The 16,225-nt window shown below is 41.0% G+C and overlaps 1 protein-coding gene across 5 annotated transcripts in view; it reads left to right on the top strand.

The window, feature by feature from the left end:
• DAAM1 (dishevelled associated activator of morphogenesis 1) overlaps positions 1 to 16,225 on the top strand; it is a 206,134-nt gene that overhangs the window by 186,212 nt on the left and 3,697 nt on the right. For all 5 annotated transcript variants that reach the window (XM_006144833.3, XM_014586410.2, XM_014586413.2 and 2 more), the window contains 4 exons: positions 4,015 to 4,122; positions 5,522 to 5,582; positions 10,912 to 11,043; positions 15,427 to 15,600. In XM_006144833.3, coding sequence (XP_006144895.1) covers positions 4,015 to 4,122; positions 5,522 to 5,582; positions 10,912 to 11,043; positions 15,427 to 15,600 — 475 coding nt within the window. The remainder of the gene's footprint in view (positions 1 to 4,014; positions 4,123 to 5,521; positions 5,583 to 10,911; positions 11,044 to 15,426; positions 15,601 to 16,225) is intronic.

The raw sequence follows: 16,225 nt of genomic DNA, 5'->3' as shown, positions 1-16,225 counted from the left end.
ACCTTATTTTTAATGTAAGCACTTGATCCTTTGCAAGCTCTTTCATATTTGGTTGTCACAATAGCGTGTGAAGTATACAAGCCAAATGCTGTCATCACCCATTGTCAGATTAAAGAAAACCTGAGGCCGGGTCAAATGACTCATTTAACTTGTCTAAAGTCACAACAAGCGAAGTATTTAGCCTTGCAGGTACTTGACACCTGTTCTACTGATCTGTCCTCTGGTTCTGCTATCATTGGATGGATCTTACGTGGAGGTCATTGTGAGGAAAGGCAACATCTTATTTGCATACGAAGAGCAGCCACCTTTTTGGGAATTGTGCTCTCTGTAACTACACACACAAAAGCAAATCACCCACCCTAGCACTACTGACTTACAAGGTGATTATTTGCTTGTTGAGGTTACTACAGAATATATCTAATGTAAAAGTCTTTTTAAAAAAATTATTTCTGAGAACCAGCAGTTGGTGTAATGGCTTTGTCGCTGGACTCCCATGTAGTCAACCGCGGTTCAAGTCCCAGACCCGGTGGCTTACACTTATGCTGGGCACATGTGCGTGCGTGCCCAAGATCCTGAGAGGAGAATGGAGGAGAAGGGATTGCGGTGTGGCCATCACCCCTGGGGGGTGATTTCTCACTTTCTTTCTCTCTGTCTTTCTGGTGAAGGTGAAGGCATGTCCCCTATAGCAAAAAACCTCTTAAAAAAAAAAAAAGTCATTTCTGATCTCTTTCTTTCTCTCTTATTTCTGCCTTTGAATATTTGGTCCTCAAATGTAGTACCAATATCTTATAAATACAGCACCTAGCAGTACTCTGCCATTAAGCGATCACTCAGTCCACGTCTGTTCAGTTCTAGTCACACCACATAGGTGGTGAGACAGTCAGCGTGAAGAGTGTATTCCCTCAGCACTGAACGCTCAAGTTACTGAAAATGAGCAGAGCATAATCAAATGTGTGGCTGTTTAGTTGTTCATTCTTCAATAATTTGTATTTAGTCAAATGAGTTGTTATTTGGATACCAAACAAATGTGGCAGGTGTGCCCTGGGTTAAGCCTCTCTACTGTAATAAAGGCATATATGGCTAATTAAGTTAATTGAGATGACTCTAAATAGCAGAGCATTTCCCTAAAATGAAGAAAATAGTGTTACTCTTTCTTGCGATCGTAGCTGGCCTTTGGCCTCCCTGCCCCTGCCCCTGCCCCTGCCCCTGCCCCTGCCCCTTAGATGAGAGGCACAAGGGCAGACAGGCGGGTTCTACACACAGCACAACTGAAAGGGAACATAGGAAAAGTAAGTGGCCAGAACGATTGGCCACTGTTATGCTTTGCCGGGCAATTATTTTCTGTTTATGGAGAGCAAGGAAGATAAAGGACGTTAAAAAGAAAACAATGTGAATCGATTGCTTCAGAAACAGGATTGTGTTGTCTCTGTGAAGTCACAGGCAGAGGTCACCACACATGGCTTTCCCTGTTGTGGGTAAGAAAGTTCTCTGACAACCCTGATTCACTTTGTGTAGAGGTGGGTGATGGTATTGTGATTTAGCAAAACTGCCGAAATTAGAGAAATGGTTTAAAGAAATGATTTGCAGTCTCCTGATTTGGGTCATTTCCACAGCTTAGGAGTTCCTCATTCTGACTGCACATTAGCAGAATCACTGGGTAGTTTAAAAAATACCCACCCATTAAAAAAAAAAAAAAAAAAAAAAAAAAAACCGGTGTGTAAAAAAACCCCCCCCATAAAAAAAAAAAAAAAAAAAAAAAAAAAAAAACCACCATGCCTGGTCCCACCTCATTCCAGTAAAATGAATTTCTGAGATCCAGGTGATTGTAATGTGTGGTGTAGTCGGTGACAGTGGGGCCAGACTCCCACAGCGTTGCCTAATAGATAGTGTTATCAGACACCACCTTTTCAATCCAGGTCAGTCTGAGTTCAGCCCTGTCACCACCAGAGACGGAACTGGCACCGCTAACTGTTGTCACTGCTGAGGGTGATACTAAAATTAGGAAGCAGATTCGCGGCCACGAGGGTATCATCTATGTGATTGCTAGAGTTATGGCCTACTGCCAGTTTCGCCCCTGGAAAAGAGGCTTTTGAGCTTTCTGACCACCCTTTGGATGAAACCTTAAATAAAAATGACCAGTAATTGCCGTCAGTGAGTCGCTGCTCTGTACTCTCAGGCTTGAGAATAGCCGTCTTCTTCGGTAGATTAAACATCCCTTCCTCTCCACCCACTCTACCCAACCCCATCCTGTTTGTTATGAGCTCACAGGGCATAGCCCATTCGGGACTTGACCCACGGTGAAGGTAAACTTGAGATTATCGTTATTGGCAGTAGTTCAGGTTCACTTCCTTCACCTGTCTAGGTGTTACCTAGATGTTTTTGGTTTTCTTTCTCTTATTGCCAAGAGGGCAGGCGTACGTGTGTGCGTGCATGTGTGTGTGTGTGTGTGTGAGAGAGAGAGAGAGAGAGAGTAAATGTGCACCTCCCTTCTCCCCATGGGGCAAGGTCACACTGCAATTCTTTTCCTTGATTTCTCCTTCCTGTAAGGATTTTGGACACACACACACACACACACACACACACACACACACACATATCTGTCATGCTTTTGAAGCCAACTAGGGTGGGATTCAAAGTACAGCCAATCATTAGAATCTAGCTCCCTTAACTACTGGGCTACGAGGCTGATCCATACACAGATTTTTTTTTTTTTAAGTTTATTTGTATTGATTTCTTCCATAAGAGAAAGAGGGAGACAACACCCTCAGCAGGATCTTGACACTGCAGTCCATCCCCAGCCTCAGCCAGCCCTAGATCATGACCAGTGCGCTCAGGGAGGGCTCCAGAAGTGAACCTGGAACCTCCTCATGTTGGTCAGCCTCACAAAGTATCTCTCTTTACTGGCGCTATACCACCACCTGGCCCCACATTACCCAGATTTTGAAGGATGCTCATGATGGGCCAGAAATGGAATTCTTATCCCCTTTTTAGAAAATGTATGCTTCTCAGGACCAGCAGTTAGCATAATGGCTATGTCGCTGGACTCCCATGTAGTTGACTGCAGTTTGAGTTCCGGACCTGGTGGCTTAAACTCATGCCGGTTGCGTGTGCATGCATGCCCAAGATCCCGAGAGGAGAATGGAGAAGGGATTGTGGCGTGCCCATCCCCCCTGGGGCTAATTTCTTGCTTTCTGTCTCTCTGTCTTCCTGGCGAGCGCAGGCGCCCTATAGCGAAACCCTCTCAAAAAAAAAAAAAAAGTATACATATTTGCAACATTTTACATATTTATGTAATACTCACGTTGATTCTAGCAGACCCTTTTCTTTAGAATTCCTGCCTGCAGGACCTCTATTTTTTTTTTAACTTAATTTTATTTTGTTTTAAGAGAGAGAGATTTTTGCTCTAGGGTGCGTGCACTTGCTGGAGAGAGGCCAAATGCAAGAAATTACCTCCCAGGGCAGATGCCCATGCCTCAGTCCTTTCTCTTCCTTCTCCACTGGGGATTTTGGGGACACATGCACACACGCCCAGTATGAGTTTTAAGCCTCTTGAGTCCAGGTCTTGAACTGTGGCCCTCTATGTGGGAGTCCAGCAATGCAACCATTATCCCATCTGCTGGTTCCAGGACTTGCTTTTTTTTGTTGTTGAGAGAGAGATATTTTAGATAGGGTGCATATGCTCACTGGAGAATTGGAGAGAGACAGAGAGACAGAAAGCAAGAAATCACCTCCCAGGAGGGATGGCCTTGCTGCAATCCTTTCTCCATTCTCTTCTTGGGATTTTGGGCATGCATACACACACATGTACCAGGCATGAGTTTTAAGCTGCCAAGTTCGGGACTCAAACTGCTGTTGATGACATGAGAGTCCAGCAACATAGCCATTATGACATCCGCAGGGCCTCCAATTTTTAAAGTTTGTGCTGGAATGTAGCATTATGGTGGGTTCTACCACTTGAGCTTTACAAATCATACGCAGATATTAACCATGTCTAATACTTTTCTTTAATTGTAGGAACATTACCCTTTTGCACTATCTGATAACTATTGTGGAAAATAAGTACCCTAAGGTTCTCAATCTAAATGACGAATTGCGGGATATTCCTCAAGCAGCGAAAGTCAAGTAAGTACTTATAATGAATTGTTTCAGTTTTTTAAATCACTTGGACTGTACATTAGCTCTTGACTTAGCATCACAGGAAGTGGGTCCTTCTGTTTGTTTTCCCCTGAAGAGTTATATGAAGTAAAGTTTGAATGGTATCCAAATCACTCAAATGTGTTACAAGGTTTAAAATATATATTCATTCTAGCCCCTCCAGGAGACTGCTGTATGCCATTTTTAACTTTCCCAAAACCTAATTTTCTGAGTTATTAAGAGTAAAGGAAAGGAATGCGGTTTTACTAGTACTTTTAAAAGGCAGTTCTAAATACAGGTAGGAGCGCCCTAAGTTAAACGAGGATCCATGGTTAAACAAATAGAAGACCTAAATGTAAGGCGTTGCTAGGAATTTTCACATGTGCACACTCCCAGAAACCAAGGCAACCCTTTAATGGGAAGCAGTCTTTATGCAAATCACGAAACTAAAAATAAAATGGAAAGTTGCCAAACTTTTACTGCAAACTTCACACCACGTTTCAGAAACTGGGGAGCAAGCAATTTTCTTTGCTGTTTTTCCTCCCCTTGGCTCTCTCTTCTTTTGAACATACATTTAAACTACATCTTTTTGCAGTGAATTTGAAAAGCATGATGAGCAGGCTAATTATTTCCTTCTGTTTGCAGAATTTGGTAGAAACATATTATGTAAGGCTTGGAATTAAAATGTTAAAATAAGTGAAATATTGGTAAGTTTCTCTGTATGTCATGAATTATCTGTGAGCATTGTTTTAATCCCTAAAGCTTAAAAGCCATGAAATAGAAGGTGTTATAGCCTAAAAACCAGGAATCTTTCTCTAAGCAGTAAAAATAAAAACTAAGTATTATAACCTTTAGACAAATCATGGTTGATGGAAATATCATCCATTACCTTGTAATATCAGTGTTACCAGAGCCTTAATGTAAAGCAGTGTGCTAATTATAAAGAGCACAATGTGAATGTGATTGTGGATAAGCCATTTTCTTTTGCTTTTTTCATAGGGAGCCAAGTACAGCAAGGAGATTTTTTCTACATAATTTTATTTTTCAACATAAGTTTTTTTTCTAATAATTTGTTGACATGGGTTTTTTTCTTGTGCGTGTGTGCAATTGAAACAAAAAATATTTTTGTATAGATGGGAGACATTTTTAGTCTGCTATGTTTTACCTGTAAAATGCACCTGCTGTCTATGGAAAACAAAAGGCATAATTCCACACTTAAATTCCCTAAGTTTAACATGCTATTGTCTTTCTGGGAGATCTGAACCAAAAGGGAATTTTTAACATTTTACATAAATAGTCCAGACTCCCAAGCATGAGGTATTAAAACCCATCATATATTTAATACATAGATGTCAGATATTAATTACTAAAATGTTGCTATTTACAGCATGACTGAGTTGGACAAAGAAATAAGTACCTTGAGGAGTGGCTTGAAAGCAGTAGAGACAGTGAGTATCTGTTTCTTGTTGTAATTCTTAGTCTCTAGTGCTAATGACTTCAGCAGATGAATTGCTGGTTGCCTTGCATGGAGTATGCCCAGGATAAACATCTATTGGTTTATGAAACAGAACTGCAATTACCAAGAAGCCAATGCAGGCTGTTGGTTAGCCTGGCAACATGACTCTAGGTAGCAGGACATTACGGCTGGGTCAGTGGAGCAGGAGCAGGGAGAGTGCCACCAGTTTACCTGTAACGTGGGACTCACTAAAAGTGAGTGGGTTGGGCCAGATGATCTTCAACGCCCCTCTCAGGTTCCATGTTCTCTTAATACAAAGGGTCTTCAAAGGGTTCATAGAAAAACATAGTATGAAAAAGGTATACATGAATTTCAATTTTTTGCACCAAAATAAACTTGTTTTTTAATTCCATTTTTCATGAACTTTTTGAGGTCCCCTGGTATATAATGTTCACTTTCAGCAGATCCATACAACTTCCCTGTCATCTTTGAGATGGTCCTTAGCAGGGAGTATTTACTGAACAATCTCTTGGGAGGACAGTCCTGGCTCAGGGTGAGGGGTTGCCCTCTGGGTGTTGCAGTAGTCAAGAACAGCCAGTTCCCTCAACAAGGCCTCATCCAGATAAGCACAGAGATTATTAAGGAGTCCTGAGGAAGAGGGCTGGAGGGAAGTCTGAAGGGCTAGTGGCCTGGAGGCTTGTGGAAACCAAAGTACTTATACTGAGTGTATTGGAGAAAGCTTCTCTCTCAGAAGAGAAGAACTTTGAGCTAAGGCTTAGAAGGAAGGTGAGGTCAGGGCCAGCAAGTGGCATGGTGTTTAAAGACGCTGGACTCCCACATGGCCAACTGTGCTGTATGTCCCAGACCGGGCACCTTGCTTTCTCACTTTCCCTTTCGTGCTCTGTCTCTTTCTAGTCAAATTAAAAAATAATAATTATTTATTTTATTTTATTTTATATTTTGTATTATAAAATAAAGTTAAATAAATAAATCTTTTAAAAAAGGAGGTTCTTATTTTTAAAAAAAGAAGAAGAAGGAAGAGGGGTTAACTTAGGTGCCTAGAAGAGAAGTCATCCCATACATGACAACCTAGACCCAGGCCTCAGGGGAAGGGAAGTGGATCAGGCCACTGGAAGCAGAGAGGAGACAATGGAATGAAATATGACAATGCCATGTGGGTGCTGCCCAAATGCTACCTCCAATGATGGGGGTCAGGGTCTGAAAGTCAGATAGCAGAGCCGTGTGCTGGCATCCTTGTCAGGAGAGATGCAGCTCCATTCTGTGCTCTGTGAAGGAAACTGATCCACAGACAGCTTGGAGAGGTGCCTCTTATTAGTGTCGTCCACACCATTTACCAGCAATGCCACAACCGTCCTTCCTCCTTTTCTCTTTTTAATTGCAGTATTACATCATAGAAAGTATTGAATTCTTTAAAGACGTGCCTCTAATGAAAATTTTAAAGTCACAAGGTCTAAGTTTTCTGGTTTCAAATTTTTCAAATTTATTTTTAACTGACATAATAATTATATATTTGAGGCCAGCAGATGGAATAGTGGTTACATTGCTGGACTCTCACATGACCGACTGTGGTTCTAGTCCCTGACCCATTAACTTGAAGATCACTCTGGGTGCATGTTCATGCAGGCCCAAGATCCCAGGGGGGAAGGAGGAGAAAGGATTATAGTGCGACCACCATCCCTCCTGAAGGGTGATTTCTCTCTCATTGTCACTGTCTCTCTATCTCTCCAGCAAGTACATATGTCTTAAGGCAAAATAAAACACTAAAGAAATAAAATAATAATAATCACACGTATATATGGGGTATAGTGTGTGTATGTGTGTGTGTCTGTGTGCACTTATTATTCACGATCGAGCATATGTGTGTGCAGGTGAATATGAGATAAAGAGGGATGAACACGCGTCACAGGGTCTGGTCACACTGCTCCAGCCTTGGGTACTTGCGCACATACCCAGTGTGTTTCAGGTCAACCAGGCTGGGGATTCGAACCACGGTTGCCATGCAAAACCTAGCTTCCTAGCACCTTACCACAGAACTGGCCTCCAGTGTGATTTTTCAGGATCGGAATGTAATGCGTTCTAATCGAATCAGGAGAATTTGCATAGCCACCAGTTCAAACGTTCACTAGAACTTAACTCCTCTCCTCTAAATGCAGTTTACATTGATTAACAGCTTCTCCCTATCTGTCCTCCATATTCTTTCTTATCTCTAGTAACCACTGTTGTACTCTCCAGTTTTTTCTGTTTGATTTTAATGAGTTAAGGAAGATAGGAGGCTTTCCTTTTTTTTTTGAAAGGGAGAAAGGGCTGTTTAAATAAAAGGAGATGAGTTGGTGAGTGAACTCTTCTGCCCAGTGGGTACAGGGATGCAGGGCCCATAGGATGCCCCTTCTCTGCTTTCACAGGCAGGATTGAATCCGGGCACTTGAGCCGAGGCTGGTTTTATAACCTTCACTCTGTTGCCCTTTTCTCCTGGGAGGAGGGAGAGGGCTTCTTTGAGACTAGCAGAGCAGTTGCAACAGCCCTGAGGCCTGATGATGGACACTCCAGCTCGTGCATCTGAGCAGGTTCACAGCAAGGGAGTTTCCAAGAAAGTTTTGTGTTTTGCGTAAAGGATGGTTTTTGCTGAAAGCTCTCTATCCGCTGGGTCAAATACACTGCGTTCCACTCTTCATAGGAAAAGGGGTACAGAAGCCCTCCTCCACCCCCGCCAGCAGCTTAAATGCCAAAGTGTAGCACTGTACGAAAACACTGCAAGGCAGAGCATGGCCTGTCCAAATATTTTTTATGTCCTAATTGTGCTTTGCACAAGTTGATTATATTCTTTGAAAGTATTAGAGATGAAATTCTTATGTAATTATACAGTAATGAGACATTTTTAAATGACCTCTCGTCTCCGCTTCCAACACACACATGGATGCATTTTCTAGGCCAAGTAATAGAATCGTGGCGATTTCCTCCATTCAGAGCCAGCCTCTTTACAAAAGTTTTCACTTCCTCTATTTCATTTGATTTTCCTGGTAATGTGTATATTGCCTTCTTTTCTAAAATGAAGAGATTGCAAACCAGAGCAATCATGTTTAAGAACCTAAGTAGTGGGGGAGCTAAACCAGCACCCCCAGCCTGTGATCCCCACTCACCACTTTGCAAATGTGTCTGCCAACACAAGTGCAGAAGAAAATGAGCGCAGGTCCGGTGAGAGTCAGCTGGTATAAGGCATAGTTGTCACTGAGACTCTGGCATCAGATGGACCTGCATTCACGTTTGGGCCCTATCACAGAGCAGCTACTTTGGGCAAATAATTTAATTCCTCTAAACTTGGGAACTAGCAGTTAGTATAATGGCTATGTTGCTGAACTCCCACGTAGTCGACCGCGGTTCGCGTCCCGCACCCGGTGGCTTAAAACTCACGCTGGGCGCGTGTGCATGCGTGCCCAAGATCCCAAGAGGAGAATGGAGGAGAAGGGATGGCGGCATGACCATCCCCTCTGGGGGGTGATTTCTCGCTTTCTGTCTCTCTGTCTGTCTCTGTCTGTCTGGCAAGCGCACGCGCCCTATAGCAAAAACCTCTCAAAAAAAAAAAAATTCCTCTAAACTTTATATTATGTCCGTACCATGGAGATTATGATGCCTCGCTCATAGAGGTGTTGTAGGTTTTCAGTAAGAACATTCATCTGGCAATGGTTGAAATTAGTGATTGAAATTTTGCTTGAATGATCTATGGACTTATTACTGTGGTAATGAAGAATATGGATAGCTAACAAGAAACTAATTGTCCTGCCTACCACTTACAAAAGCTGAATGGTATGGCCAAGAAGAAAAATGGTGCAGATTATATGTAAATAATATTTTATACATATGAGTGTGTATACACACACACACACACACCTCCATATAAGCTGAAATCACAGGCCAAGTGTGCCCACAGGTGTGCCTGTGATCCTGACTGGCTGTACAGCTGAGGTGGGAGAAATATAGTGGGATAAGACCCTTTCATGGATGTTTGCATGCATCTTTCTCAAGAAATAGATGACCTTTTTTAAAATACTATAGTGAGCTTTTGGCCAGAGCTGCCATCTTCCAGTAATTCACCAAAATGACGAACACATGGGAAAGAAAAGAGGTACCCGATGTATGTTCTCCAGGCCTTTTAGAAAACAAGTGGTTGTTCCTTTGGTGACATACATGCGAATGAAATGCAAGAAAGGTGATATTGAGACATTCAGGGAATGGGTGTTGTTCAAAAAGGAATGTTCCACAAATGTTACCATGACAACACTGAAAGTGTGTACAGTGTTACCCAGCATGCTGTTGGCATTGTTGTAAACAAGTTAAGGACAAGATTCCTGCCAGGAGAATTAATGTGGGTATTGCACATATAAAGCACTCTAAGAACAGAGATAGCTTCCAAAAATGTGTGAAGGAATATGATCAGAGAAACAAAGGAAGGGGCCAGCAGGTGGCCTGGTGCTTGGGGCACTGGACTCCTACGTGACCAACCGCAGGTAGAGTCCTGGACCTGTCAGCTTCTTTCTCACTCTCTCTCTCTCTCCCCGTCTCTGATGAGCACATGTGCCCAGTAGCAAATTTAAAAATAATAATAATAATAATGATGATGATAAATAAATTAAATAAATAATTCTTTAAAAGAAAACAAAGTCAAAGAGAAAGTACGTGGATTCAATGAAAACACCAGCCTCCTCCACCCAGAGAAGCACACTCTGTGAGAGCCAATGGAAAGGAGCCTGAGCTTCTGGACCCTATTCCCTATGAATTCATGCATAATAGGTGTTAAAAAGAAATAAAAAGAACTCTGGACTGTTAAGGAAGGAAAAGCTACAGTTAAAATTCTACTGGCCTAGATTCTAGTTTAGGAAATAAATAGACATGGTGGAGAGGGAAAAGAAGGAAAAATATCAAGGCACCAGAATTCTGAGCATAGACTATCAACAGTTTCTTATTTTTACTCACAAATCCTTTGAGTCCAATTTACTCTTATTGTTTGTTTAACCGCTATTAATTTTATCCGAATACAGCTCTGCCTACTTTCTAAAGCCTTCTTGAAGAATCATACTGATAAAGTACTCAGCTGAGTGGTTAAATTGCCATTTGCACGTGCACATGGAAACGGCTCTGGTTTGGTGGGAGGAAGGGCAGGGGGAACTAGAGTGTCACAAAAGGTTGTAGAGCAAATTTCAAGGTATCTGCCACTCAGAGATATTCAATTTGAGGCATACGGAATATAAGACAGGTATGTCTGTAATTGAAGCTGACATTAACAGTGTCTATTTCCTGTGTTTAAGGAGCTGGAATATCAGAAGTCTCAACCACCACAGCCTGGAGATAAGTTTGTGTCCGTTGTCAGCCAGTTTATCACGGTAGCCAGCTTCAGCTTCTCTGACGTTGAAGATCTTCTAGCAGAAGCTAAAGACCTGGTAAATTTCCCTCTTGCACAATGAGTGTGTTTAACAGGGCTGGGCTTTAATTTGGTGCTGGCTGATATCATACTCTACAGGAAACAGCCGGAATGAGATCCAAATATCATTCAGGAATGAAATCCAAATATCATGGCATAGGAAATCAAGTAGCAGACAATGGTTTTCCAGATTCCTTGTTCTGTGTAACATAGGTGTATTTCCATGACCGGGTCTGCAATTAATTGAAACATACCCTTTTGTCTCACTGGCGTATGTTGCTATTATGTTAACAAGATCTTGAAAGTGCTGAATGGTATAAAGCCAGTCAATACTATGACAATTTCCTCTTGGCTGACATTGGGTTAAAGTTCTTATCTTTGGGAACTAGAAAAGAATACATGATGAAAACTAGGGGCAAGTTAGAATTTGAGATCAGATGTGATTAAGGCCATGTGCCTTATCACCTCTGTGTAATATATTCCTCTGAGTTAGAGCTCCAGCACAGACTACTACTTCCGTAAATCTCCAGCAGAACTTACTAAATGAAATATTTTTTAATTTGTAGCCTCACTACAAGAGGTGTTTTGTTTCTAGTAAGACATTTCTTTTTATTATTTTTTCCATTTCAAAATTTTATTTTCCAAAAGGTTTGAATGGCTAATAACCAGGAACTTGAAATAGCACCCCAACCCCTTCTTACTCTCTCTCAGGTTATTTCCACTTCCCAAATGCATATGCATTCATGTACCTATACATATACACATGCTCTCATTTTCTCCCTTATCATTGTTTATAAATGATGGTAGAGCTTCTACCCCACTCCGCTTGCTCTTCTACACTGTCCATCTCTCACTTGCTACAACACACTTTTGCTTTTATTTGAATCTTTCCTTCAACACTTGAGTAAATTGATATCATTTTTCTGTGGTCACCTGTTAAAGGTATGGGTGATAATTAAGGTAAGGGCATACCCATACCAGTTGTGTTAGTCCATTACTATTGGTATAACAGAAATATCTGAGACTGGATGAATTATAAAGAAAAGAGGTTTATTTGGCTCACAGTTCTGGTGACTGGAAAGCCCAAGAGCATAGAACTGGAATCTGGTTCTGCATCACCAGATGGAGAGAAGTAGCAAGGTCAGTGGGTGTGTGCAGAGTGACCTGTGGTTGGCTCACTTGCTTTCATAACAGTCTGTTCTCGTGGGAACTAATTAGGAAGCACTGTGATGGCCTTAATCTAATCGGGCAGAATTGGCCCCACTGTCCCAACACCTCTCACTATATCCCACCTCTCAGTAGTGCCACGTCAGTTTTCAAATTACAGCAAGTTTGGGGTGGGAACATAACATTCAAACTGCAGTAACAGTTAATGTTCAGAAGACTGATTATCAGCTCATTTTAATTTTAAATTCCCTCTTCCATCTTAGTAAGTAAATAAGAAGACACTATTTATGCAAATAACCATGATTAGAGATCCAATCTCCGACATCCCAAAATGGTAATCAAGTCAGCTGATATCAGCAACCATAGTTCAAACCTCTGCTGTAAAAGCCCCATCCATGTCTTACGTGTGCCTCACCACCTTGGAATACGCACTTCGAATAGGAAAAGACCCACCTCTCTCCGCCCTTGCCAATACCCCAGCCAGCCGATACAGCAAGCACCTGCTTCATTCAAGGACTCAAGCACTTTTATAAGAATCAACTAGATGGCTAGTTTTTTAAACATAAACCACCACTATTGGTTTGTTGTTTGGGAGGTTTTGTTTGCCTTTCTTTCTTTCTTTTTTTTCTTTTTTTTTTTTTTTTTTTTCTTAAAGAAATTTTTGCTATAGGGCGCATGCACTCACTGGAGACACAGAAAGTGAGAAATCACCTCCCGAGGGGATGGCCACACTGCAATCCCTTCTTCTCCATTCTTCTCTTGGGATTTTGGGCATGCACGCACATGCACCTAGCATGTTTCAAGTCACCCAGGTACAGGACTCAAACCACAGGTGGCCGTGTGTCAGTCCAGCTACGTAACCACTACCTCGTCTCCTGGTCCCCTTGCTTCTTTATTTTTTTGCTTTTTAGTATGGGAACTTTAATCTGGGCCTGGCTTTCTTTAGATTCCTAAGACTAAAATATATATGACTTCATCATCACTAGAATTCCTAGATGAAAAGATCATTCAGGACAGTTTGGAGTGTACAAACTTAAATATTTTTGAAATTCAGACTGTCTGTTGCTATTTGTTCATACCAGAACTTTTGGAAATTAGCTTATAAAACCATGGAAAAAGCCAGAGTACTGTATTTGGCATGTGAAGAATGTTATGTTTTTCCCTAAAGAACTCTTATTTCCTAATAGAATATGTCCAAATAAGTAAGGCATTGAAAAGAAATACTCAGTAAAAAGAGAAATGGCAAAAAGAATATTTTTATTATAAACTTAAAGATGTGAAATAATTATAAAAATCATATAATTATAGATGCACTCAGTCGAAAGTATTTTATGAGAGATTTTTTTTTTCCTGTGTGTGTGAGCTCACCAGAGAGACAGAGAGACAGAAAGTGAGAAATCACACCCCCAGGGGGCATGACCATGCCACAATTCCTTCTTCTCCATTCTCCTCTTGGGATTTTGGGCACACACGCACGCACGCCAAATGTGAGTTTAAGCCACCGGATCCAAGACTCAAATCACTGTCGACTACATGGGAGTCCAGTGACAGCCATTACGCCAACTGCCGGTCCTGAAAGTATTTTATTTTGAGAATAAATATTCAGAACATTTCCATTAAGGTTGATAGTAATAACTGGAATATCAGACAAACTTAACACAAGTAATGAGAGAAAAGTAAAATCAATTAGAAACTATTGGTCTGGGGGGAATTGCAAAAGCACATTATGATCTAAATGTGAAGGAAATTAAAAATATGAAAAATTTTAAATAGTTAATTTGGCATAGGAAAAAATAATTCATGTGAACTTTGAGCTAGGAGTATAGTTCTAGCTTAGGAGTAGCAGCATTCGATCCACACAGAGGGAAGTACAATTTCAATAATTTGACTGGTATTGAGTATTATTTAGGTAGTTATAAGTAACATTAAATATAGTATTTTGAAAGCATATTATCTCATTTTGAACATAACCACTAGGGGACCAGCAGTTAGCATAATGGCTATGTTGCTGGACTCCCATGTAGTCGACCACGGTTCGAGTCTTGGACCCGGTGGCTTAAACTCACGCCAGGCGCGTGTGCGTGCATGCTCAAGATCCCGAGAGGAGAACGGAGGAGAAGGGATTGAGGCATGACCATCCCCCTGGGGGGTGATTCCTCGCTTTCTATCTCTCTGTCTCTCTCTGTCTGTCTAGTGAGCACACACGCCCTATAGCAAAAACCTCTCCAAAAAAAAGATAACCACTAGAACCAAAAACAGAAGCAATTAACAGAGAGACTGGGGGCCAGCAGATGGCGTAGTAATTTAGGTGTTGGACTTCCATGTGGCTGCCCATGGTATGAGTCCTGTACTTGGCAGCTTGAAACTCACACTGGGCGCCTGTGCGTGCATGCTCAAAACCCCAAGGTCAGAATAGAGGAGAAGAGATTATGGAGTGGCCATATTCCCTAGGGGGTGATTTCTCACTTTCTGTCTCCCTCTCTCTGGTGAGGGCATGTACCCTATAGCAAAAATCTCTTTAAAAAAAAAAAAGAGAGACTGGATATGTTATTGTTACTTTATACATGTATTTATTATTTAAATTCTTCCTTTATATTTTTCATTTTGGCTAGTCAAAAAGATTGGCATTGAAACAGGTTCTGAAACAAAGGGTTTGGAATAAAATTATATTCTCAGTCATAAATTTGGGGTTGCATTAAAGATTCCATAATCAGTTAATGTTTTCTAATTAAGGTCTGGAAAATATCATAACATCATGACAATACGAGCATTATTTATGATTAACAAAAGCAGCTAAGAAGCACTGGATCCCATTTGCTTTCAATATTAACCATATGGCACCAATAAATGATATTAAACTACTTCAAAGAAAAGTTAAAAGTACAAGTTTCTCTACCCCTGCTGAGTTTGCTATTAGTTTTATGTCTCGGGTGTTCTGCTCTACGATATTTTGCTTTCTTGTTTTTACTACTGTTTAGTTAATAAAAAGTCATAGGAGGTAATCATAGATGGTAAGCTGAAATGAGGTGGACAGGAATAAATGGCTTGAAAAGAGGGGCATTAAAATTTTTACTTTAGATGAATAGATTTGCAGGCAAAGTTAAATATAGGCTCACTAAAACCCATCAAGTTATATTTGACTTCATTTGAGCTTAATCCATCTAGAGAGATTTATATTTGATCATGGAATTCTCCTGGAACACTGACCTTCTTTACATCTTCTCTTTTTTTCCAGTTTACAAAAGCAGTAAAGCACTTTGGGGAAGAGGCTGGCAAAATACAGCCAGATGAGTTCTTTGGCATTTTTGATCAGTTTCTTCAAGCTGTGTCAGAAGCCAAACAAGAGAATGAAAACATGAGAAAGAAGAAGGAGGATTTTTTAGAGCGTCGAGCTCGCATGGAAGCTCAGGTTAGAGGGTGATCAGTTGACCAGTGCCAGGAAAATCTACTGCTGCAAGCCCTTGGTTTTTAGATGGCTTTCTGATGTGCACGCAAAAAAAGGCATTACCGTACTCTACAATTCTAGTTTAAAAATGGTATAAACTTTCTCCTGGGTAATTGGATAGTATAGATCCAAAGGCTTAATAAATACATCCACATCTTTGACCCAGAGCTTCAGAAATCAATATCCTGGGTCTATTTTTTAAAATTATTTAATTTATTTATTCATTCATTTATTTTTTAAATTTGACCAGAGAGAGACAGAGGTTGAGAGTGAGAGAGAGAGGAAGTGAGAAAGCAAGCCACCAGATTCAGGACTTGAACCCTGGTGGGCCATGCAGGAGTGTCCAGCGCCTTAACCACCATGCCACCTGCTGGCCCCTATCCTGGGTCTATTTAATAGTGAGAATTTTCTCCTTCCATTACAGAAACATGAATTGCCCCATTTGATCTGTTTTTTAACTACTTTACCATGAGATTGACCAAAGACGAGGGTCTAACCACCATGTAGTGAAATTTCTTGCTCTGTGGGGAGACCTCATGTCCCCACCCTCTCAGCTCTTTTTTTTTTTTTTGGAGAGGTTTTTTTTTTT

This window comes from Tupaia chinensis, unplaced genomic scaffold (genome assembly GCF_000334495.1).
Source record: "Tupaia chinensis unplaced genomic scaffold, TupChi_1.0 Scaffold000133_1, whole genome shotgun sequence".
In the NCBI taxonomy this organism is placed as follows: domain Eukaryota; kingdom Metazoa; phylum Chordata; class Mammalia; order Scandentia; family Tupaiidae; genus Tupaia; species Tupaia belangeri.
The sequence above is the reverse complement of the archived record's forward strand: the minus strand, read 5'-3'. Positions and strand labels throughout refer to the sequence as shown.